The sequence below is a fragment of the Stegodyphus dumicola genome, chromosome 7 (genome assembly GCF_044657685.1).
Source record: "Stegodyphus dumicola isolate Sdum_Otavi_A_Nest chromosome 7, ASM4465768v1".
Lineage (NCBI taxonomy): Eukaryota > Metazoa > Arthropoda > Arachnida > Araneae > Eresidae > Stegodyphus > Stegodyphus dumicola.
The window spans coordinates 81555744-81583281 of NC_140774.1; the positions used below are offsets into that span (position 1 = coordinate 81555744).

General features: G+C 30.2%; 2 protein-coding genes across 6 annotated transcripts in view; one reads left to right on the top strand and one right to left on the bottom strand.

Moving 5' to 3' along the window:
• The window catches only part of Cdk7 (Cyclin-dependent kinase 7), a 62921-nt gene extending 41378 nt beyond the window's left edge, over positions 1–21543 (top strand). For 3 of the 4 annotated variants that reach the window (XM_085820525.1, XM_085820523.1, XM_085820524.1), the window contains one exon: positions 1126–3420. In XM_085820525.1, the coding sequence (XP_085676651.1) occupies positions 1138–2166 (1029 nt within the window). In that variant the 5' untranslated portion in view covers positions 1126–1137 and the 3' untranslated portion in view covers positions 2167–3420. Of the gene's footprint in view, positions 1–1125; positions 3421–21528 lie in introns of those variants that run through there. The other variant, XR_015042151.1, reaches the window with a different exon arrangement.
• The window catches only part of rols (zinc-RING finger and ankyrin repeat domain-containing protein rolling pebbles), a 227301-nt gene continuing 203371 nt past the window's right edge, over positions 3609–27538 (bottom strand). For both annotated transcript variants that reach the window (XM_085820522.1, XM_085820521.1), the window contains 7 exons: positions 27269–27444; positions 24051–24183; positions 23115–23206; positions 22537–22683; positions 10449–10549; positions 7964–8131; positions 3609–7366 (listed from right to left, as the gene is read on the bottom strand). In XM_085820522.1, coding sequence (XP_085676648.1) covers positions 7225–7366; positions 7964–8131; positions 10449–10549; positions 22537–22683; positions 23115–23206; positions 24051–24183; positions 27269–27444 — 959 coding nt within the window. In that variant the 3' untranslated portion in view covers positions 3609–7224. The remainder of the gene's footprint in view (positions 7367–7963; positions 8132–10448; positions 10550–22536; positions 22684–23114; positions 23207–24050; positions 24184–27268; positions 27445–27538) is intronic.

Consider the following 27538-nt stretch of genomic DNA (forward strand, 5'->3'; position numbering starts at 1 on the left):
ATCATATTTTCTTTCAGGTGTTTATTTTATTTTAAGCAGCTTCCCCTTGCAATTTTTCTAGTCCCCCTGTTTCTCAATAACCTATATTAAGTGTTTTGTAAGATTTGCTATTTTTGGTAGGTTATGTCTCTTTTTCAGTCTTTGAATATCTTGTGCAGTCACTAAAGTTATCTCTTTTAAGGAGGAGAAACACAGTTTGTACTAGGGCTCTTTTAGACTAAAGATGCATTTTAGGTCTGGTAGATTCATATGTAGACTTGTCACAGAGCCAATGAACATTTATCATAAATCATTATGTTCTCTTCCTCAGTTTCTACCACACAAGTCATCACATTTGTTCAAAGATTTTGTAGCCCTAACCCAGGCTACAAAATCCATTTCTCATAAATCTGAATACAAAATAATAATGCACAACATATTTATGTTATTTCAGAGAGGATCTATTATAAAAACTTCAGGATTTGTAATGGAACAAATTATTTGGATTCTGTGGCCATGACATTTTCAAAATCTGAACTAATGATTTTATTTGCATATATTGTGAAAGATACCAAAATTGATAGAAACTTGTTTTAATTTCAAATGTCATTCGATTCTTGTGCAGTGTTAAATTGTGAATTTGGGGGTATATGATGTGAAAATTAGAAAAGTTGTGTTAAGTCAGAAAAAGTGATAAGTCAACAAAGAAGTAAAAAGTGTGTAACTAAAAAAATTAAATAGCACTCTTAACAAAGGGGGGGGGAAGTATGGTCATTCTGTATCTCCCTTTCTGTTAAGGATGCCATTTAAAGTTATTCAGCAAAAATAATAAAAGACACAAAAAATTGTATTTTGCTTAATCTCATTCAGCAGACAATCTTGTCCAAGTAGTTTTTAATAGAGATTTAATGGGATAATCTTCCTTTTATGAAACAGAATAAATTCTAAAAAATTATGTAAATCAGACTTCAAATTTTGATGGATTATATTCTTTGTACGTTCAGGGTTTAGTTTCTGGGGGAAAAATGAGTCCAGTTTAAATTATAGTTATATTTATCACAGTATTTTTGTTATGATTGTGCAAACTTAAAAAATTTATTATGTAAATAGATTTTTAAAAATCTTTTTTTTTTTTTTTTTTTACAGCGTCTGCTTGCCATGTCTGAAAATAAAGTAAAACGTTATGAAAAAATATCATTTTTGGGTGAAGGACAGTTTGCTACTGTCTATAAAGCAAGAGATATTACAAATGGCACGATCGTAGCAGTTAAGAAAATTAAAGTCGGAAGTCGAACGGAGGCAAAAGATGGCATTAATCGCACAGCCATTCGAGAAATTAAGTTCCTGCGAGATTTAAAACATCCTAATATCATTGGATTACTTGATGTGTTTGGTCATAAATCCAATGTATCTCTTGTATTTGATTTCATGGATACAGATTTAGAGGTTGTCATCAAAGACCTACAAATTGTTTTGACTCCTGGACATATAAAAGCTTATATTATCATGACTCTACAAGGATTAGAGTACCTTCATGCTAACTGGATTTTACATAGAGACTTGAAACCAAATAATCTCTTAATAAATAGTGAAGGTGTTCTGAAGCTAGGAGATTTTGGTCTTGCTAAAAATTATGGCTCACCAAATAAAGTATATTCTCATCAAGTTGTTACTCGTTGGTACAGAGCTCCAGAGTTAATTTTTGGTGCTCGCATTTATTCGACAGGCATTGACATTTGGGCTGTAGGTTGTATATTGGCTGAATTATTACTCAGAGTGCCCTTCCTTCCAGGAGAAACTGATCTCGATCAACTGAATCATATCTTCAAAGTGCTTGGTTCACCTTCGGAAGAAGACTGGCCACATGTATCTACCTTGCCCCATTTTGTTCAGTTCAAACCTACACCTGCCATTCCTTTTCGAGATATTTTCACTGCAGCTGGAGATGATTTGATTTCAGTTTTGGAAAAAATGTTGGCTCTAAATCCTCTCAAGCGTTGCACTTGCAAAGAGGCACTGAATATGCCTTATTTTAGTAATCGACCTGCTCCTACACCTTGTTCACAACTTCCGATGCCTAGTGGAAATACATACATGCCAGAAGATACTTCAACTGGACAGTCACTCAAAAGAAAGATTGATTCAGATTCTGTTGGATTGGCAAAAAGATTAATGTTTGAAATATAGTAATAAACAAACATGATATTTCAGTTATTGAATTTTTGTATGATTTGAATGCATATGTGTACAACTGCTGCTTCCATTTTAAGTTTACTGGGGGGAGAGGGAGTAAATATTTTAGCAAGTTGTAGCATAGAAAATCTCAAGATTCAGTTAAATTATAAATTTATGATTAAGTTAATAAAATGCATGCCATATAAAGGGAGGAAGCTCTGTCTTGCTTTCTTTAATTCTTACTATTGAAATTTCATGTAATTTTCTAAATTTTTGAACACTCATAATTTGTATTTGAATAAATTGGATGAATGTACCGTAATAGCTGATTTTTCATTGGTAAAGGTCAGTTATCTTAGATAATCATCATTTTGAAATGTCTTATTTAATTCAGATAGCCATTATATTGTGGCATTACTTTGAATTGATCTACCGTATATACTCACGTATAAGTTGACCCCCCCACTTCGATATAAAAAATTCGTAGAAAATAATAAACCCGCGTATAAGTCGACCCCCCACTTCCAAAATCGATCGAGAAACTTTGAAAAAATTTTTAAGTACTACATTTATTCAAAATCATCTGAGGAAAAAAAGTAAATATACGATAAAAATACCTTGGTAAAGAAACAAAATCAAAATCCTTCAACGTCCGATTCATGGTCAGATTCGCCAAACATTTCATAGAACTCTTCTGAGGTCATTGGCTCGTCATCATACATATTTTCAGTCTCGAACTCTGTATTGTTACAATCACTACTAGAGCCTTCGTCGTCATTTTCACTTTCAAAAACAGCATCATCTTCCGTGCCGTCTAGTTCGTTGCTAATACAACATTTTTTAAATGATTTTATAATCATTTCAGAGGGTATTTCGTTCCAAGCATCTTTAACCCACTGAGCAATTAATGTAATATCGGGCACATGATTCTGGCAAAGAATCCGTCGAATCTGGACGTTAAACTCTAGTTAAAGTATGAAACTCTGTGATTAGTTCGTCACATAATTTAAGTCATGAAATTACTTCAAGTAAGTGACTTATTTGATAAGTCGTCCAATTTGAGTGCGGGAAGAAAACAACTGCATTATATAAAGAAATTTTTGAACTTCCGATTCTTTTAATTTTTTATGGCCCCGCGTATAAGTCGACCCCCCCCCCCCACTTTGAAGTCTTTTTTTTTGTCCAAAATATCTCGACTTATACGCAGGTATATATGGTAATACTAATTCTAAGAAATATTAAAATGTTTATTTGTGATCTGTTTCATTAATTGTTATCATTTTTGTTGATTAGCAATGTGTTTTTCAACTTTCTGAAATTCTAATACTTTTTTTTTTTCATTAAAACGTAAAACAAAAAAATTGCAAATTAGACAAAATTCATGATACATAATATATAAATAAACAAGTCACATAACTTAGTTGAATTGCTATATATAAATAATAAGTCCAATGCATAGGTAGAGATTTTTATTCAACTTCAAATATCGAGTGAATTGCTACAATGCAATAAATGCACTAATCTTAGTGAAAGCAAACCCAATGTATAAAAGTTGTGATCACAGTCAACATACAAAAAAAGTATTTACAATACAAGGCATTTTTATTGCTATCTACAAAATCTGTACATTTATCCCTAAGCCGATAAAATCTAACCTAAATGATAAAAACAAAAAACATATACAGGTTATTTAAATAAAGGAATGTTAAATGCCCCAGTTTACCAGTAGACAACTGGATGGCACAGCAATCAAATAAATATTACAAAAAAAATCTTTATACATGGAAATTAGAAACTTAAAAATATGCTGCTTTACTTTTCTTTTTAGTTTGCTACAGAAATCTAATACATACTGAAATATGTGCATCACAGTTATGTATCTTCATTTTTCCGGGGGGGAAGAAGAGAGAAAATTTTTGTAACAAACTAAGTAAAAGTGAAATTACTTCAACAGTATAATAGTTTCATATTCTCTACATACTTAAAATAATATGGAATTAAAAAATTATAAAATGAAAACAAATGTCCTCTAAGAGTTAAATGATCAGTTACAACACTGAATCATCACAAACAGAACATTCTTGTTGCAGTGTACAACTAATTAAATTAAGGATCGTTGGAACCTGAAAGCATCTAAACAACTTAATAAATGTAATAAACATATTTCTTTTAGTTGTAGTCCAATACTTGATAATGGTAATTATTTCCATTATCCATTTCTATACTTTTAGGAAGATATAAAGAAATACATTATTTCAATATTCTTTAAAAATATTTTTAAAAACCTGAAATTAAAATTTCAGAACACATACAGTGGCTCACATTTGTTTTTGCACAATTGTATTTCTGAAATTTATTTGCATAGATCTTGTACTAAATTATGAAGTACAGACTTCAAATTTTTTGTTAATATATTACTTTTTATCTATTTTAAAAGCCCCGCTTGTAAAATAAATATCATGTTTTGGTAGACAATATTTATTATTGCAAATGACTGAAATCTCGACTAAATTCCAAGCCAACATCAAGGAACTGCAAATTTATTCTATAAATAATCAAACAAGGTCCAAAATGTAGTATTGTAAAGCATTCAGTAGATTTAGAAGAATGGTTTGCAATAGAAGTTAACCTTGGAGCTTTTAGAAGAATCCTTTATTTAGAGCACATGCTTACAATGGGCAGTCAACAGGAAGGGAATTTTGCATCAACAAGAAAAGAAAGAAAATACACCTGGCATTTGCAAAATGTCTAGAAAGCGAAGTTTTATTGCATTGGAACAATGCTATTTTAGCAGTAAAGTCAAAATTTAATATATTTGGGTCCAACAGATGAATTAAAAACTGACTGTAAAATATAAAGATTATAAAAATTTAATTTTAACAAAATTCATTAATGCAGATCTTAAATTCAAGCGTGATTTAAAAATTAAGTTTATACAGTTTTGTTTTATATTACATTTATTTTAATTGTTAGCTTCCATATATATATTTATAAATATTTAATATTCATTAAGTGTTATATTTTGTAAGATGCATTTAATTGACATTTATATTAAAAAACGTATCATAAATAACAAAGAAAAACATGTAACACACAACAATGCTTAAGAGGCAACTAAGAATTACCTCTTGTCGTCATAAGACACATTTCACAATTAAATATAAATGTAACAGTACTGTCATAACACTTTAATCTTTCAATTAATTATAAAATTACTTGTATTCTCCGAAAACTCACGTGCATCCAACCTAGCATTTGAACCCAGATCGATTTACCTATATTTCAATGATATATATAGTACAATTTATCCATAGGCATAATTAGGTTTGGGAATGTTTCACTACATTTCAAACAAGAAATTAATTGATTATCAAAAATAATATTAATGTAAACCTGAAAACATCTGAAAGAAGCCCATTTTTGTTTACTTTTTAAACTACCGTATTTGACGGCATATAAGACGCACTTTTTTTCCTAAATTTGGTCTGAAAAAAGTTGCCTGCGTCTTATACGTGAAGGTAATTGCATTCAATAATTGTCTATTTGGCTTTTACTAAACATGAGAACTAAAAGAAACCATGCTATTGAAACTTTTTTCCCTTGTGTGTTGCCGTCTAAATAAGGCTGCGTCTTATATGCCGTCAAATACGGTAATAATGTCTGAAAAATGTAGGAAATTGTTTCAGAAAATTAAAATTAAATTATTGTGAAAATCTGGAATAATACAAAACATTCATATTTTAAAAAATAAAACAAGAATTTGACATTTATAATTTGCATATATACTATAGAAATTCAACAGTCCAAATGTGGTGATATATTTCTCATCTTGTTTATTGATCTATTTCTGATTTTCTATTTTCAAAGCAAAATTTTGCATGAGTTTTATTACAAAAGCATGGCCCAGATTATTGTAAGCATGTATTAAAACCAAATTTCAGTTTACATTTCAAAACTGTGAAAATTGTAAATATAGCAACAATCAAATTCTTTAGTTTGCACATGTAGATTTTTGTTTCAAATGAATAGCAAGAAATCATGTTTCTTAATGAGCACAGGTTTTTCATACATATAAATGCATACCGAAGGGGGTAGTTAAGATATAATCTGGTACTAATTTCTCAAAAATTTATTTCAAATACATTAAATCCCCTAATTCTTAAACTGAGGGGAGGGGAATTTGGAAGTAGAAATTAGCTTATGTATCTTATAAATAAAGGCTTTCAACTGAATCCCTAATACCTAGATCATACAGTTGCCTGAGTATTTTTCATAGATTATAGCTTATATAAAGCTGAAAAACTTTTAATATTTTACAATGGAATGGTAAGAAAAATTATTGTTCTTTTTAAAAACAACAGTTGACAGATGGTTAATTTTATAAACTTAATGTAAGAACTTCATTTACATGGCTTTAAATATTATTTAATCTAATGCCTTGTTAAAAAAGTTAAATCTGAGGTAGGAAAAAAGCATTAAATTACTTTATACAGAAATTATCCGTTGCTGCTGTAGTATATGTGACTTATATAAAACTGTATTAAATCATTTACATGTTCTCTTTTTCACATTTGATAATTTAACATAATTATGTGCATTTTCAAATATCAATTTGAGGAAGCTTCACTCTCTCTATATATATTATAAAATTACTGTTAATAAATATACAATAAAAGACTATTTTACACTTTCAAGTCAAAATAATGAAAGTTGTGAATCACTTGAATGTTAAAAATGAATTGAATGCTTGACAAATGCTAAAAAAAATGAAATGAAACCATTCAAATCTACTTAACTTAAAATTAATGAGGGAGTAATGACTAAGTATTGTTTTCAGTAATTCATATTAAATAAGGGAAAATTATACAGTAATGTTATTTTACAAAATTGAATGTAGTTTCAAAATAAAAAATAGCAAACTATTTTTATCAATTTAAATAGCTAAAAATTTCTAAATTCCATATCAAAATACATAAAAAGTATAAATTAGAACTCTAATTACAAAACAGTTCAATTTAAATTGTAGGTGGCATTTATGTTTCATCTATATTTTCATGCTAAATAGTTTCACTAATGGATACTTTCACAACCACTATCTTGCATTCTGTCTTTGAGTTGGTTCAAATCCTCTACAAGGTTTAGAGTTAAATTGCACAACTGATCAATTGTATCTGTGGAGCCAAAGCTTTCTGCTTTAGGAAATTCTAAACCACTGAAAAAAATTTTAATATAAACTTACAGATATGTTTTTTTACATATTTATTAATCCTTTATATGTAAAGTATTTCAATATTTTCAATACAAATAAAATTAGTTTTGTTAACTCATCAATGATAAAATTTTAATTTAGTAAAACTAGTTGCATATGTAACAAATACATAATTGCCTTCATTGAAGTTTATAAATATAAATCAAATAATGTAAAAAATGAAAATTGGATTTCCAATTTCCTTAGATTCATACTAGCTAAGTTTAATAAGTAAAAAAATATTCTTCTATTCTTTTTGTAAAAGATTTATTGAAAAATCTTGTGACAAAAGCCCCCCCCCCCAAAAAAAAATCAATAAAATAAAAGTTTCTATGACAGTTCAAGGCCTTCAAATACAATTTAAGTAGTGCAATATGCTATTAAATATTTCAAAAATATAGCATTAACTGTAAGTTGATTTTAAGACTTTCAGAAATAATATCTGAAAACGGGAAGTAACACTTAATCACTAAATTTTAGTTGTTTTTTATTTATACATTTAAAACTCAAATAAAAATCCCAATCTCAAAACAAATGTTTTACATACACACAAATACCTACCTAAAGCCTATATAACTTTCAGGTTTAATTTTTTCACAAGCAGGATTGCTAGCATCATTTGCTTTTGAAATTTGATCTTTCAGTCTCATTAGAACTCTCTTCATTTCTTGGTTCTGTGGAGCAAGTTTAAGAGCTTCTACTATATCTGCCAAAGCACTTTCATGTAATCTGGGAAAAAGAAGAGAAATATCCATTCAGAAAATTTCTAGATAGTTTACACATAATATTAAACATACAGTTAATTACACTGTGCTTATAAGTTATAACCACAAAATACTAATAAACAGAAGATTTTGTCACAAAAACTACAGAGAATATGGAACAACTTAGTCTTTAAGTTTATGAAAATGTAAATGGCATTGTTAATTCAATATAACTTGAAATTAGAATAAAAAACTTCTATGTGACAGAACAGTAAGAATATTTATCAATAAGTTCACAAAGGATTACTTTAAAAGGGTAACACATATTTTAAATTATAGTAGTCCTGTAAATGTAATATTTGAATAAAGTTCTCCATTTGTTTTTGCACATATTTTTCAATATTCTCTTTTCATTTGATATATTTTAATAATCTATTAAACTGTTATTCATGGATAATTTCATTAGTTAATTTAGAAATTAAGATAACTTTAACAATAAAATCAATTATATTATGAAGCAGCTAATGTATACTTCTCAAAATATTAAAATAGCGATTTTCCTTGAGAATCCAGTGAGTAATGAAAAAAGACGTTCACATTCTAAAATTTTGAAGTCCACAGTTTGAAACTTTGTACCAGGAAGCAATGTTACAGCTTTAAATTCCTGGAACTTCACAAATTTTCTTACACAAAAGTAGGCTTCCTAAGTTCAAACAGAAAAAAAACTTAATAATGGTGATTTGAAATGAATTTATTTTCTAGCACAAAAAAAAAAAAAAAAAAAAAAAAAAAAGTGTGTAGTTATAAAAGATTGCAGTTACATGTTAACATGTAAAAATGACATGTTAATTATTTAAATTAATATAAGCAAGTTACCATCAATTATATATTTGGCTAATTTTTCTCTCATTTCACAGTTCGAGATATCAAATATCAGTTTCTTGCCCCCCCCACCACTATTTGATTTTCTTCTAATTCTTTTGTGCAAAGTTGGCAACTTGTCAACTTCTGTTAGCCACTTAGCAGAACATAGTGTTAGGCATATTAGAGAGGTTCTCAAAGTAGGGCAGATAATCCTTTGCTCTTCCCTCATTGTTGTCTAAAGGTCTTTCAGAGTTTCTCAGCTGTGAATGCATACCTTTTGAAATCAATACTTCCAACAGCTTGTAACAGCAACATTCATGTGATTGATATGGTGCATAGCTGTCTGCCTTCATGCCGCTCTAGCATCCCAACCTTCTTGAACACATCTAGATGTTAAATTCTTTGCAGAAGCATAATACACTTTAAACCGATGGTTATAGATTGTTTAACTCTCTCATGACTTTTTTTTTTTTCATGGCATGGTATATATTATAAATAATAAGAAGAAATATTTTGCTTTCTTACTTTAATGATGTAAGTATCAGGTTTTAATGAAAGTTTCCTGCCACTGCAAATGTTGTCTGGGCAAACAGTTTGTGTTGGCATGTTAGATCATATTTTGTCAAAACATTTGTGGTATTTGAAAGAAAGAGACTTGCTTTAGAACCATGCGTTGTGAAATTTATAAAAACATATCATTATCATTCAGGTGTCTGAAGTGCAACTATAATGCTACCAGATTAGAACCATCATTTACTTTCAGTTCTATAGTAGTTTCAGTAAACTACCCAAACACTGGCAGAGAATCATACAATTCGGTGGTGGTTACTACTTGCACTAAAGGTACTGCTTACATGTTTTTCCCCGCCTCCCTTAACGTTTTTTGGTGGAAAACTTTCATTACAATCAGATATCTTAATGAATATAAGTTTAAGATAATATAGACTAAAATAATTAGCTAATAAATGCTCTTTAAATGCAGGTTTAATAACCAGATCCCAAAACCTGTGCCATTCAGAGGGTTACAAGCTATTACATTTATAAAACCACTTTAAAATTCTACTTTTTATGCAAAATTAATTAGCTAAGAGTTTTTATCTATAGAAGTAGTAATATATACTAGTAATGGCACTTGTGTATTGTAAAATGTCTTCATAATATTGAATACGGGGGGGGGGGGAGAGGTGTAATATTTTTGCAGGGTATTATTAGTTATTTAATACCTAATATAGTCCTATATGACTTTAAAGGGCTCTTCAAACAGCTTTTACAATAGGTGTTCAAAAATCAAATACTAATACAATACCAGATCTGAACTACATATGACAAATTTTCTAGATACAAGAAAAGAAAAATCATGCTTAACTTTCTGACAACTTCAGTCAAAATTATTAGTTGACATTTAAATCTAAAATTCTAAAATGCATCTGATATCCTTAAAAATTAAATAGAAAAGCAATTGAAAAATTATACCATACCCAAGAGCTTCATGTGCTCTACATCTGGCATAATACCCTTCAAAAGACTTTGGTTTCAAGAGAATTGCCTGCTCTGCGACTTCTACAGCTAATGCGAGTTCCTATATGAATAAAATAAGAAATATATGGCAGTCATCAGAATTACTTTAAGCTCCATGAAAAATGTTACACAGTATTAAATAAATATCACTAACACTACATGTTAGTGATATTACTAACATTACATGTTAATGATATCACTAACATGTGACAATGTCATTAAGGTGACTCAGAAATATCAGACATGTCAAATAAATGCATTGTATACTGTAAAGGGAAATAGTATATTAAATTTGAAACTCCATTTTTCTCATTTTAAGTAAGAGCCACGATTTAGCTCATATATTTAATAAATTTGGCATTGATCATGATAAGTTTTAAATGACAAGTTACAGTTGCAAATGGATGTTTGCATTCTATACACCATGTTGCAACTGATCACTACTGGTGGTGATTATTATCTATTTATCGTGCAGAATGAAATAACTGATAACAGCCTAGAATGATTATGCAGTTTAAGAGTCGAGAAAGATGCAATATTGTAGCTGTCAACAGCAGAAAAGGAATAAAGGTCCACCCTTTATAATGAAAAACATCCAGAAATTATCCAAAAGGATTCACTAGCACAGTGATATGAGTGAGATAGTATTCAAACAGGCAAGCAATAAAATGAGTCTAGTCAATTTTGTTGTACGCAATGTATTCCTGTAAAACCTTTTTCTAAGACAAAATGCAATTACCATTAGTCTAAACATAAAAGGTCTTCGAATATTTGCAGCTTTAAAAAAAAAAAAAAAAAAAACTAATCAAATAGCTTTTAAAATCTAATAATTTTTTTAATAATAATAATAATGTTATAGTAAATGAACAGTTCATAAAAACAGATAAAACATATGTGCTGTGTAGTTTCAACCACCAGAACATGAAATATAGCACATTTAAAAGCCTATTTAATATGAAAAATTTATGAATTTTCAACAATTTCGGATTCTGAATTCCTAGCTATTCTGTACTATTCAAGAATTTCACTTTCATGTATGTTTTAAAATATTTCACATAATACATTTATAATACATCTAAAACCAGATTACTTAAATTATTACTCTAAATCGCAATTATCAGAAAGATTGTAAATAAATACTTTATTTATGTATGTCTTTATTTATGCAATGTTGTAGTTTTCCTTTAGAAATAACTAAAAGCTATCTAAGAAACAGAATACCTTGCTTTGGAGGGAGAAACGATCATATGGGTTTAGTGTAACCATAAATGCAAATTTATTAGCCACCAAAACACTATAAGGTACACTGCTCAAAAAAAAAAAAAAAAAAAAAAAAGGGGGGGACATCTCCCGTTCTACTGGGCCGATTGACAAAATTCAAACTGCGTTTTTCATGTCTCGAAAGCGCGACTTGGGATATATATTAGATTTATGTATAGCACTATTCTAACATAGGTATTTTGCACAAAATCGGACTTTTTCTGAAATAACATACCAATTTTTCTCCATATTTCGATTCTACGACTCAAATTATGCCAGAATACCAAGTTTTGTAAAAATCGTACAACTAGTTTTTAAAATATTAGCTCCTCAATGTTAATTGAATTTGGCAAATATTTATTAATATCTCTTTTTTTATTAAACTTTTTTGATTTTTTCTCTCACATTTCGAAATTTAGGTTCATTCCAAATAAAATTTACCCATTTTTTGTGTTTTATTTTTTAAATTTCTATTTTTAAATAATTTTTATAAATTTTTCGAAAAAAATTTTGAATTATAACCTATAAAATTTTTACCATCATCATAAGGTAGGTGTATTTTTAAGCATATCTGCAAAAAATTAAACTTTTTTATTCAAAATTTTCTAAGATATACACGAATTTACATATTTTCGTGTTTTGAAATTTGGCACCTTTTTTTTGAGCGATAATAACGCCAAATGTGTCTATGGATTTTGGTTACACTGAATTGCCACAGCTATTTTTAACGTTAAATTTCAAGTAAAATTTTATGGAGAATTAATTATATGAAATTTTTTCCCTCAATAAGGCGTAATAAATATTTATTAATACTATATGAAAAGCTGTTTTTTTAAATTATAGATGATATTATTCAAATTTTAACAATGTTTTTTAATTTCTCTCTTTCTTCCTTTTTTTAAAAAAAAAATAAGAGTACATTTTTCTAAGAGTAAATTTTTACCTTCGGCGTTTTATCATCTGCTACTTTACTTCGTTTAAATCGAATTGTCTAAAACTGAGAATTTTCGTTTGATGTTTATTTGAATTTTATGACATTAACTGCATAATTTATTTCTAAACAAACTGTTGCTTTTGAAGTGGCTGAAAGAGCGGCAGATACTATCATCCATATTTTTAAAGCGTATATTTTTATAGAAACATAAGGTTTAGAATAATCATTTATATAAGTCAAATTATGATATAAACATACAACCCTCTAGAGACTGAATTACTGGAAGTTCAATGGTTATGTAGAAATGATCTGCAGCTACTTAATGGCTGGATAAGTCAGTAGCTTCTGTGGACAAGTATGAATAATTATATAAGCGACACACAACATTCTGGATTCAATTAACAACGAGGATACGATGTTTATTAAATGAATTTAAGAAGTTTTAAAACATAAAAAATCAACTCATTTTTTATCCTAAAATGTATTTTTGTGTGTAGCGTATTTTCAATATATCCTTAAAATTCTAATTTAGAATGTAATTGTCAAGAACTGAATCCTAATCATCAGTAATATAATAAGTAATTATTACGGTTATTATTAAATCCTTATAAAGTAATTGCAAATATTTCAAAAAACTTTCTGTGAATGCAAATATTTTTCTATGCAAAATTTTTAATTTTATATTAATCAAGATTGCACACGATATTATTTATTTGCACTTCAATTTTTACTGTCAGCTCTAGTAGAAGTTACAAATCAGTTATATTTAATTAAGGATTGGATTAGATTATTTAATTATGGCAAAGCACACGAGGGCTATCTGCCTAAAGGGAGGGATGACTTTGTGGAGGACTTTCTAAGGTAAACTGGCTCGTATACACGTTACACATGGGGAAAACCACGAAAACGCCCATACAGCCAGCCCGTTCGCGGAATTCGAACTTCAGACCAAACTACCAGTGCTCAGCGTCTTTACCGCTCGGCCGCTGGTGGGCTATTTAATTAAGGAATGACCATCTAAATTTAGAAACAGCCAACCTCACCACCAGGAGGGAAATGGCACTGTATGCAATATTTTTAAACAAAATATGGGTCGGAATTTAACTTAACCTTTTGTTACACGGGTTTAATATGTTGTATACCCTTAAGAAATTGTGAAGTAAGCAAATTACCATTTAAAGGTGTTAAATTCGATAAACGTGGAGTGCGCCATCCGTGTGAGAAATTCGTCCGTGAAAACCACGAATTAGCAATTAGAAAATGTGAGATCGCAAATCACTCGCACAAGTGCGTACAATCTGGAAATCGTTTTCTTACAGATCGCTAATTTGTAATTTTTGAAGCCTGAATTCGGCCCCTAAAACATGAAGATACTGATTCAAAATGCTTTTAATCGATTTAGGCCAAAGAAATCTCTCATCTTATCTATCTAGTTCCATTGCATTCGCCTACTGCATTCGATTGCATAGCAGTCATACTACACCGTTTAGTGTTGAATGACAGCTAGTTTTATAACTGAACTATTTTTCTCTGAAGAGCAGTCGATAGCTGGACCACTGTGATTGCAGCTCACTTAGAGTCAATGTTAAAATGTTTCGTGATACATGAACTGCAGTAACGTGGCATTTTAGATACTAGGATTTTTACGCAGGGCTGGGCTCCACCTCAGATGTGTCGCACAGCTACTTAGGCAACATTTCACGAATGAACGTCTTAGAGGCCGACACTTCCCATCTTCCCACCAGGACCTCAACCTCTGTGAATTTTAGCTATGGGGTTATCTCAAAAGCACTGTTTCTGGTGATAAACAATTTTGCAGAAATGAAAAATGTGATACACCGATATGTCCATAACATTCCTCTTGATATGCTAAGAGCTGCTGTTGAGAATGTGGTAACAGGATTTAACTTGCTTTCGGAAAATGCTGGAGGCTACTTTGAACATGCTTTGTAACACGTTTCGGAAACAATTAAACACATTTTAAACCGATATTTTCATGTCTTATTTCATTTAACAATATCGCATACAGTGCCATTTTGCCCCTGGTGGCGAGTTTTTGAACTCTTCCCCCCCCCAAAGATGTTTCAAAAAGTTAGACGCTTTTGAATATACTTTCAGGATACTTTAAAGGATTTAGGTGTTCAAAGAGAAAACACTTGGACGTGTACCCCAGCAAATACCATCAATTTAGCTCATGTTAACAGAAAAGACAAAAACGATATCATTGCACATTAAAGTGAAGAGCGACTGGTTTTAGACTATATGGTTCGTTTTTAGACTGGTAGTTCGGTCCGAGGTTCGAATCCCGCGAACGGGTTGGCTGCATAGGCGTTTTCGTGGTTTTTCCCATGTGCAACGTGTACATGAACCAGTTTCCCTTAGAAAGTCCTCCACGAAGGCATATCTCCCGTTAGGCAGATAGCCCTAGTGTGCTTTGCCATAATTAAATAAACCAAAACCTCTTTATTAAACCAGCCTTTCCGTTCATCTAATACTTTCAAAATGCTAACCTCTAAAGATTAATAAAGGCTCTGACTTAAATACTGATGAAATGGATTGAACTGGATTATTAAGTTACGGCAAAGCAGGGCTATCCGCCTAAAAGGAAGGATGCCTTTGTGAAGAACTTTCTAAGGGAAACCAGCTGGCATACACGTTATACATGAGAAAATCCATGAAAAGGCCCATGCAATCCACCCGTCTACCGGGATTCGAACCCCGGAGTGAACTACCAGTGTTCAGCGACTTTACCGCTCGGCCGTTTTTGGGCCTTTATGAAATGGAAGTCGATAACTTTATTTAAAATGATTGTCAAAAATATCAAGATATTTCGAAAATTTGGATGCTTTTTAATATACTTGCGGAATGCCTAAAGAAAAAGAGCAAGAATAAAGTAGAATGCCTGAAGAAAAAGAGAAGAAAAAATAAATTTTATGGTAAAATTTAGTATTTAGATATTTTTTTTTTAATTTAAAAACTTTTTAATCTTATGATATTTGATTCTTACGATTTCAAAAATAAAATATTTGACTAAAATATGAATAACATTTAAGAAGCCAAATGTAGGATAAAATTGTGTAAAGCAATGGGCACAATGATAAAACTGTTTAAAGCAGTGTATGCAAGTCATCCTAAGTTAAAATGTCGCAATCCTAAGTTAAATGTCTCTCTTATTTATATATATCTTTTCTGAACGGAACATTGAAAGGCGTGTTAACTGTGCTTTACTGTATTTTCTGTTTTAATATATGCAGTTTTCAAACGCATCGTAGTCTGGGTTACAAAGTATTCCTCCGAAAGAAACGCAATTCAAATAAATAAAATCAAATTCTGGAAAATTTATATTAATAAATATATTTAAAATGCTCAATTCGAAGGAATAAATAGAAAATTTTAAAACAATTATCTGAAGAGACAATGCAACACAAACAATTAAAATAAAAGTTAAGAATTTAAAAATTACCTAAAATAATAACTATTACAAAAAATATATATAAAGAAAACTATTTGAAAAAAAATAAACGCTGCGCCTTTATTTATGCAGTTCGAATAGGTAAGTAGAAATTTTTAAAACAGTTATTCGAAAAAAACCATGCAACTTAAACAATTAAAATGAAATTCGAAAAAGAAAAAAATACTTAAAATAATAAGTTATAATTAAAAATATAATATAAAAAATATTAATTTGGAAAAAAGGAACGATGGTGACTTTTTTCCCTCTCACGGGAAAGGAAACTAGGTTGCCATATATTAAGAAGTTCGCCAAGTGAACTATTCTTGGCGCTAACTGACAAAAAAGTGCCAACATAAATTTGTGAATTTCTCCGTAAATTTCGCTCCAAATTTTACAAAATTTCATATTTAGGCGTAATTTGAGTCACAGAATCGAAATATGGAAAAAAATTGGTATGTTATTTCAGAGAAAGTCCGATTTTGTGTCAAAATACCTATGTTAGAATAGTGCTATATATAAATCTAATATATATCCTAAGTCGCGCTTTCGAGACATGAAGAACGCAATTTGAATTTTGTCAATCGGCCCAGTAGATCGGGAGATATAGGACTGTCCTTTTTTTTTTTTTTTTTTTTGTACAAATAGGCTTATATTTAAACTTAGCCATTTAATAATATTACACAGAAGATCAAATTCATACAGCATAATAAGAATACTGAAAACAGTATTTAAAACTTATCGTATGATAGATTTATTTCACAATTGTTATCTCAATACAAGTAATAATATTTTAAATTTAAAACAACAATTTGAGTTAAAATAAAAATGGATTTCAGGTAATGCTTTATCTGCAAGATAAGAGTTAGCGACTGCTAAGCTACAGAATGTGATTTTGCGCTATGTTCTAGTGAATATCCTCAGGGATTTACAATTTTTCTCTTAGCAATCTTTATTTAACTGATTTATTAATTTGAACATAAAATTAATTATTTTATCTGCCTTATTCAACTATTTTATTTCTGTGAAATTTGAATGCATTAATACTATAAGTCTTTTTTAAAACGACAGTCTTTTATTGCAGATAATTTTGACCTTCTAAACAAATAGCTGCCATTCTCAGAAATACTGATCATTTTTTACAGATGGTCTTCTAAGGAAGATGGCCACCATAAAAGAATTCCTTGCATTTAAATTGTTTTTAAAACAGAAAATGGAACATATAGTTTATATTAGAGTGCGTGGATATATAAGCTGTAGACAATAATGATATCTTACATACACACACACAGAAGAAAAAAAAAGGATTGCCTTCTATTAATTTAATTAATTTACTTTTACGTCACAGGGATTATCATTTAAGTATAAAATTATTTTTAAACTTTTTTTTTTAATTCCGAGTTTGTTAGTTTATGGATTAGGACTTTGTGAAAGCTTTTATAACGCTTTAGATATGCTCAATCACATTTAAACTTTTTCATAAGTCAAATTACATAGTTGAGTTGGTCTTAAATCGACAGAAGTGGCACATATTAACTTGTTAACAGCTGATTCTTCAATGAGAAAGAGGGCTTTATACTTTTTTTCCCCATCACTAACTCAATGATTCTCACATTTCTTAGAATTTTAAATAGAGCATAAGAGATTAATAATTGAACAAATTTAGCCCTTAAAATTTTTTTTTTCAGTTTAGATAGATACATTTAAATACATAGTTGCATACACTGCATGAATTTTGAATGGCACAAAAAGTTACTTTATTTATTAAATAGCCAGAATTTTCAAATAAGGAGGAAAGATTGCTCACAAAACAGAAATGCTTCCAATAGAGTTCACTTCGTTAGAAAATGTACTAGTTTTTGGAGAAAAGGAACTCAATTTTTTTTACACCTTTTTGCATTTTTTTCTAATTTATCCTTTTTTTTAGGGCATTCCATATTGAGCAATTTATATTAACTTAACACAAATTAAAGCATTATTTCTAGTAGCACAACAAAACCTACAGGAAAATATAGTAACTTTCAAAGACCGTTAAATCTAATTCATTACTTTTCACTTTCTCATGGTCAAATTGGCCGAACCCCTCATAGTTTATCCCTAAGGGCTGACTGGACCTCTTAATAGTGATTCCCGCAATTTAGCAAAATGCCTCGGTTCTATTTGTTGACATGACTTTGTTCTTAAACAGAAGAAGAGTGCAAAGAGTATGTGCCTAAGTTTTGTGTTATTTTTAGATGTTTACTTTTTTCCTTAAAAAGGAACAAAAGCTTTTAAAACTAAAAAAAAAAAAAAAAAAGCAGTTTTAAGAACATTGCAGAAATCTATGTTCTACACTATAGAATTTAAAATGAATAACTATCATTTTTAAATTTTAGGCCGTGGATCCAAACTATTATGTGATGTAAATGAACCAGGAAAAAAATGAACAATACTTTTTGCATTCCGATACGAGGGCAATGGTGATACCCCTTAATATTAATATCGAATTTTTTTCTGCTGTTTTTCTGCTTTGCATTATGATCAAAAAGTAAAATGCAATTGTTTTTGATAAACATATTAGAACTATAGTGTAGAACATCGATTTTTGCAAAATAAAGTTCATGCCAATAAAGTTATTTCCCTCAAAAAGGGATGTTGTTGATTTGTGGTTTCAGCTTGATGTCAATGATGTATATTATCTTATTACATCAAGTTTTTACATTAAAACTAGTATTTCATATATGCTTGCTACTGTTTGTTTAAATCAATACAGCTAGCATACAAAGGTTATCTGTCTATGGGAAGGGATGCCATCCCATTTGTGGAGCACTTCTTAAGGGAAATTGGTTTGTATTTACCTTATACATAAGAAAAACTGTAAAACCTTGTTCAGCTCGTTCACTGATATTCTTACCTATGTCGAAGTAACACTGTTGAGCAATCTTATACATTCTGCCGACTAATAGGCTATGTACATTTTGCATTCTATTAACTTCTGTTGTTTTATACTTATATTTAATCTATAATTATCTATTTGTCCCAAGCACAGACGCACAAAAAATAAATTAAATTAAATATTTCGCAGTGAATGAAGTAGCTGTGTATTTAACAACTGTCGCATTAAATCATTTCAAATAACAAGATTTTAAATTGCTAGATTACTAAGAAAATTAATTCATTGCATTGAGAGCATTAAAGTTGACATGCTCTCTACATCATTTTTTTTTTTAAAAAATTCATTGATTTAACTGAAATTCAAAATTAATGTAAAAAATAATCACTCAAAATTACACTGCCCTCCAAAAGTTAAGAAACAGCATGTTTTTCAAAGCTCATCATTACAAAAATGTCAGAAACATTTAAATACACAATTTCTAAGCGTTATCACTCAAAATTACACTGCCTTCCAAAAGCTAAGGAAGAGTGTGCTTTTCAAAGCTCATCATTACAAAAATGTCAGTAACATTTAAATGGACAATTTATAAGCATGACAGTAACAAAGTTTAAGAAAATATATGGAAAAACAATAGTTAGCACTTTTATTTTATAAAAATGAATACTTATATAGAATTTGGAGGAACGCAATTTTTTTTTTTTTTTTTTTTTGTTTTTTTTGTTCACGAATGTTGATATTTAATTGTTACTAGCAACTGCATTGACAATATCAAGAAGAAGTCGTAAGCCCGATTTGTTGAGGTAGAAGGCAATTGAGGATGGAAATGGGGATGTCACAAGCTGATGCTCCTAGATGTCTTAATATCTCTCCCAGTGTAGTCCATCGACTATGAAATCAGTTTGAATCTGAGGATTCTGTGTCTAGAAGACATATTCCAAGCAGACCAAGAATTACAACACCTGTGGAAGTCCATTATTTACCTCTTTCGACCCAAAGGAGGAGCGACATTACTGTGCCTGAGCTCATGGCAGATCATTTAGTGGTCACAGGAACAAGAATTTCAGCTACTACAGTGCACAGACACCTGTATAATACCGGCCTGTATGTTAGATGACCAGTTGTTTGTGTCCCCTTGCCCCGACGACACAGAGTTTCCCATTTCTAGACCACTCAACAATGGGCTTCTGTTCTCTTCATAGAAGAGTCCAGGTTCACAAGAGAGAGTAATTTAGGTGTCAGCTGATCTGGAGGGAACAGTGCACCAGATACAAGCAATCCGACATTGTGAAACAACACATTTACAGATGTGGTGGAATAATGGTTTGAGCTGGGATCTCTCTCAGTAACCACACTGACCTGTATGTGTTCCATGAAGGAACACTAACCAGTGTGAGATACTGAGAGAAGATCCTTGATGAATATATCTACCCATATGCCGCTGCTACTGGTCCTGGATTTTTTCTGATGGACAACAATGCGCGACCGCATCGAGCTTGGGTTGATGAAGGATATCTTGAGGGTCACGGTATAGAGCAGGTGAAATGGCCAGCTCAGTCCCTAAACCTGAATCCAATAGAGCAGGGGTTCTCAACTGGTGGTACGCGTACTACTGGTGATATGCAAGAGAAAAATAGATGGTACGCAAAGAAGCAAAGTATTTTAACTATTAAATTCAAAACTTAAAACCCCAACATCCTGATTGAGTTTTTTTCTCTAACACTCATAAATTTATGTGATATGAGCTTTGTTCAAGAGTGGTGGTGGTGGTGGTACTAAAGGTTTTCAATTTTTGTTTAGCTGGTATGCATTAGTCAAATGGTTGAGCACCACTGCAATAGAGCATCTTTGGGACTACCTTGGGTAACAGGTTGCTGCCTTAAATCCTCCTCCAAGATGTTAGGTGAGCTTAAACAAGGATTACTCTGTGTCTGGTTGTTACTTCCCATTTCACTGACCGACATCTTAATTGAAAACATGGAACGTCGCTGCCACTAATGTATGGCAGCTAGAAGTGAACACATTCCTTATTTGAACCCATTTTTGTAATATGACCATCACAATTTTCCTCAAAAAATTGTGATATATTGTTTCTCCAAGACTCGATTTTTCTGCCAAGAGTGCAGTTTTTTTGTTGTAATTCATGTTTGTGTTGATCTTAAGAAGCATTCTACGTCACATTCATTAAAGAACCGTTTAGTGAACACGTCTGCTAAGTTTCTTGTTTCTATGTTGCTTCATTCTCAAATTAGACACCAAAAACATGTTGTTCCTTAACTTTTGGAGGGTAGTGTATTTTACTGTGTTTCTTTCACTTTTTTGTGTAATATTTAGATAATAAGTAGCAAGTCTCAAAATTAAATACCCCAACTTATTTTTTATTTATTTAAAGTACTCATTTTCTTTCTTTAAAGTTTTTATTTTCTTAATTTATTTATTACTTATTTATTTAAAGTACTTATTTTATCTATAACCAGTATGCTTTTAAATGCTTGGTCTGAAATAAAAGGGATTTTTCTTTAGTGACATTAAGCTTGGCGACTAGAAAGCGAAAGAAAAGAGGGAACAAGAGACCGGATACAGAGCACTATTCAACTTCTAAATGGAAAATCCTAGACTTTCTGTCCAATCTTTGTTAATCATGATGAAGCGGGAGGATGCTGAGCACCCAAGGCAAACCCCCCAGATCCATGCCTGCAGATATGTAGATGCTAAGATATGATGCATGAACTTAATTTGCATGGTGAATATGTTGAAAAGTAGTTTAAGATGTGTAGATTTTTCTGTAATAAAATACCAATGAAAATAAATTGCTTATCTTTTTTAATACCCATTACTTTCTGGATGAGCTTTGTATATTATAAAGCAAAAATAACAATGGAAATTATGCTATATTCTTCAAATAAAATATTTTTATAAAATAAAATTGTCATCTAGCTTAAAAATTTATATGAAAATATAAAAGCATTAACATTAATTTTTATTTCAGTTCTCCTTTTTTCCACTAATTTTAACAACTCCTTAAAGTAAAACATTTTAACGTATCCTAATCTCCCATAAAACCAAAATCTTTTTTTGCTTATTTACACAAACTAACCAAACATTTCTTTAAACTGCTCTTATTTTAGAAATTATTAGTCACAGAAATATAAAATACAATGTTTCAAGAAGTGCTTGCTTTAAATGATATCCAATTTAATAAAACGTATTTTGAAAATGTTTCATTGATTCTAGTGCATGTAAATATGTATTTAAACTATTAAGAATAAGAGCAATTGATGTAATATTTTAAAATCCATGTTTCCACAATTTATAAAAGAAATTTTACTAAGGATATGCCAATATGGAAAAATAATAAAATAACACTATTTTCATATTACAAGCAGATATTTCTGTGTTGTAATAGGAATTCAACACAATTTCTAGTCTATATCAAGAATTACATGATCCTTTTCTCAATACTAGATTAAAACTTTTGATTCTGATCATCACAAACAAAAGAATAGTTTTAATCCCTTTCAGAAGACTTACATTCATTTTTCTCCTGCAACGAGACAAACCCAAAAACAGCTGAAACTTTATTTGCAAAAATCTTTGATCATAACATGAATTGCTTTCAGATGGAAATTTCTTTAAAGCATATAGATACCTATGGGCAGCATCTTTCATTCTTGCTCTCTACAAAATGCAAGAAAAAATATATACAATTATATAATTTTTATACACATTCTCATCTCTTGTTTAAACATTGTTAAACAATAAATTTATTTATTAATTAAAAAAAAGAGAGAAACAACAGTATCTGAATGAGAAAAGTGATAAAGGTTTTCTAAAAATTATTTTATCAATATGCTGCTTTATTATAAATCTTATACAGCCTAGCTTACTGTCTTTGAAATACAATTAATAATAAATAAAAATTTTAACCAGCCATGTAGAACCTATTTTATGAGGAGCAGAAATTCTGTTTTGAAGAATGCGAAATTTACAACATGGATTGCAAATCTGTGATTAGAAAAAGAATCTTGCAAGCAATTAATGAAACAACAGCTCTGTATTAATCTCAAAATGTCTAAAGAAATAAAGACTAAAAACAGAATTTTTAATACCTTGCACAGTATAGTAGCATCTTCAAGCAATTTTGTGAGAAGTAGAATTAGAATTTCAGGATTGCCTTGGGCCATAGCCCATGTCTGTGAACCTTAAATAAAATGGAAAAAAATCTCAATAGAAGTTGATAAAAATTTTATTTAGCTGATATGCATTTCATGAAATTTTCATAAAAAGTCAATTTTATCCAATATCATTATCATGTAAAAGAGACATTATTTATTAGCCCAAATGGGTTACTATTTTTAAAACACGATTTTACGTTGCTTTTTTAAATTCAATACATTTACCATCCGACAAAATTTAAGATATTTATCTTTCAAATTTAATTTGTGTGTGACTGATTAACAAACTCAGTTAAAAGCAATTTTTAAGTATTATTATTTTGCTTTTGAATCTGATTGATTTAAATAAAATAACAATTAATTAATAACATATCTAATTAAAAACAATAAATATTTTTATAGAATTACAAAATATGTTCTTCCACTTTTCATATGCACAGATGGTGTGTAACATTCCTACATTAATGTAAATGCATGGTCATCTAGTATCCTATTAAATGTTTTACTATTCCTTCATCTCTATAGGTAATCCTTACTGATAAAACATATTAAAATTTAAAATAGATCTTTATGGAAAATGCTTAAATCTGAACCCTTTGAATTTTTTTCAATATTTATTTTTGAGCTTTTCCATTGTTTAAAATTTGTTTCAAGAGGAGATTTAATATTATTAGGGATTATTTGACCAATTCGTTCATTAATATATATATATATATGTATATGTATATATATATGTATATATATATATATATATAAAATCACAGTACCAAAATTTGACTGCTGAAGAATCATCATGAAACCACATTTTAATAATAATAATAAAACTACTTAAATAAGAAACATGCCCATGAGTATTTGATTAATGCATACCTAATTTTGCACCTTTATGCAAAAATCTTATCACTGCACCAGTATTTTTACAACCAATTGCTCGGTCAAGTGGTCTCATACCAGTGAGATCAACATGTTCCATTAATGCACCAGAATCCAACAATAGTTGCACCTAAATTTAAAAATGAAATTATTCGCATATAACTCTCAACTTCAGTAGATCGACAATTCAATAAACAATCTTACTGCACTGTTGATGCTACATTTAGAATAACAGAAAAATCAAAATGTCAATTAGCTAATAGAAATAAAAAATGCATTTATATTTTAGAACATACGAATATTAAATTTCTAGATTGATTAATAATTAATTTTTAACTGAATGCTACAACATCAATTAATTTGGCTACAACAATTTAGCTATCCTTTTTAATCTTGAATTAGAGAGGATCTTCCTCCTCCTAGCCACTACTGGAGACTGTCATTATCTGAAGTAGGATTTCTTCTTGTAGTTTTATTTGAAAGCATTTAAAGAACATAAAAATATCAATAATATTGATATTTATCAAGAGACTGAAATTACTGCTAGTCAAATGAAGTATTATCTTATTAGCAATCTCAGTGCCACTATTATCAAAGTATTATTAAGAAACTTACTCGCTTACTATGTTACACTGATAAACAATACACTATTATTATTTATAAAATGCAGTAAATATACTGCATGATTCACAGAGATTGAATTATTCCCAGTGTTGTCATTTTATTTTCACACTAGCATGATTGTTAAAAATCCTAATCAAGAATAAATATTACATTCTTAAATTAGTTTTGCATGGAAACATTAGTACAGATTGAAAAATAGAGAAACAAATTAAAATATAGAGTTTTGTAATTCTACAAAATTACTTTAAATTGTTTTGTAATTGGCTATGTAATAATAATCATGTGACTTTAGATTCAGTACATACAGTAGACCATACAAAAAGGAGTAAATATAAGCCCTACAGAATCTGTATTAACATCCATCTGTAAAACCTGCTTAGAATTTCATTCTGCACACTTTTTTAATATATATATATATTATGAATAATATTCTCAGCATTTATGCATTTCATGATGTTTACTCATACATGAACCTTAGTCTCAGAAAATCTTAAGCAAATATACTTTTAGTTACATTCTCAGTGCAATATTTTATAATCTCATATACATAGCATTTCAGATTGACTAACCAAAGTAAAATTCATCCACTGTTTTTGAATATTTAAAAAAAAAAAAAAAAAAATTTAAGCAACAAGTGTGTTTTTTTTTTACTTTAAAAAAAAAGAATCTTTTTTAAAAAAAACTTTTTTTTAAAGTACTACTTAAAGATCCGTCTGGATAATGTGAAACTAAAATCAAACAGAGAAATTTCATTTCTGAGAATAATGTTTTCACACATGTTAAACAAATTTTAAAATTTAAAATTACAAAAGCTTAAGTATATTATTCAACAACAAAAAATTTTGAAACAGAAGACAACTCAACTAAAAATACATCACATTACAAAATGTTTTAAAAAAATAATACATGAATAAGCAATATTTTGGACACATCTTTAAAGGCTGAAGAAATGCATTCCATTAATAAATTTAAAATTCCAACTGCCTGTAAGAATTCATTTAAAACCTCAAAATTTCCATGTTGTTGACTTCAAATGAAAACATTCACTATGCTTTAAGAGATGTACAATAGAATCTGTCTTCTCAGAGTAATCTCTTGGAAAGTAATGAGCTTTTCACAAGTAATTAATGCTAAGGATACACAGATGGAAAATGAAATCACAACATTAAGAAGGAGTCGTGCTAGATATATCTGAGAGATGTGTTTGCACATCTGAATTCAGATTTTGTGCTAGATGAATTAGTGTAGCACTAGTAATGGCCTCTATGAACATGCAGATCACATTTGCTTTAAATATGTGATGTAAACTTGTGCTTCATTTATCTTCCGGATTGGGTGTTATGAGCAAGATTTCAGTCAAAAATACCTTTAAGGAGGTGAGGAAGGCAATATCAAAAGCTTACTGAGTGTGAGCGAGGCTGTGTAATACAGTTATGAGAAGGTGGATTTTTTCTTCTGCGATATTACAGAAAGACTTGTCAGGGATGTACCCACTGTGTATACATCTTGGCAATTGTTATAGGATTATTGTTATAGCAGCAATTGTTATAGGAAGGTACTCTCTCAAGAAGGCCAAGTTTCAGCCATACATGCACTGCTTTTCAAAAAGAAGACAACCATATTTGCCACATGTGTGCAGCACATCACACTGCATCTGCAGCAGACATTCAAGCTTTTATTGGCACCAGAGTGACACAGCTAGCTGTAATAAATTAGTTGAGACATAGCTCTGAGCCCTGTAGTAGCCATACCATTAACTCCAAATCACCACTATCTACGACTTTGGTGGTATCAAGCTAAAGGGCATTGGAAGTTAGAGTGGGGATCTGTTGCGCTTTCAGATGACAGCCATACCTGTCTTGGTGCCACTGATGGCCTATGTTTGTTAGAAGGTCAGATGAGTGCTTGGACCATGATGGCTGCAATATAGACTAAATGGAACAGCAGAAGTTAATAGTCTAAAGAGCAATTTCCTATGACAGCAGAAGCACTCTCGTCATTATTCTGCACACCTTGATAGCAAATCTGTACATCAAACTGCACTGGTTGTGCTACCTTCTTGAGCAATATCCCATAGGGCATTTTTCAATATGATACTGTTCGCCTAGTGCAACTGCTACGCTGCTATCACTTAACCTGCTCTACACAGTTCAACATGTTGTCTTTACTTGGAAGATCACCAGATCTTTCTTCAGTTGAACACATATGGGACATGATTGGATAACATATCCAGCATGAACTGTTGCTGACTGTCTGACCAAATGCAATAGGGATGGGACTTCATCTCACAAAATGACATACAGCACCTGTATGGCACAATGCATGTGCATTTGCATGCTTGCATTCAACATCATAACCACTAGCGGTTACTACTGAAGTGGCTCTTCTTCCACATACTTCAACCTAAGACATTGAAACATTAATCAAATACATTTGTTACCTAAACAAATGCTTTACCTACATTTCATTACTCTAAATTGATTTCTTCTTAGCAATGGGATTTCATTCCCATGCATGTAGATGATATATAATAGCATTATGCTTGAAAATTCATAAATATTTCTTTATAAAAATAAAATATGAATGCTTACAATTTCAGGATCACCATTATAAGCTGCAAAATCTAGAGGCGTTCGCCCACTTTTGTCAGCATGATTTGCATCAGAACCATGATTTAGTAAGCACTGAACTGCTTGATAATGTCCTTTCAGGCATGCCCAACTCAAAGCGGTCAAACCTTCCTTATCACTTAATTCAGTTGATGCACCTATATAAGAATAATTCAAACTAATTAACATTTTAGTGACTTACTAGGAAAGATGACATCTTCAAATAAATTATCTCATATGAATGACTTTTTA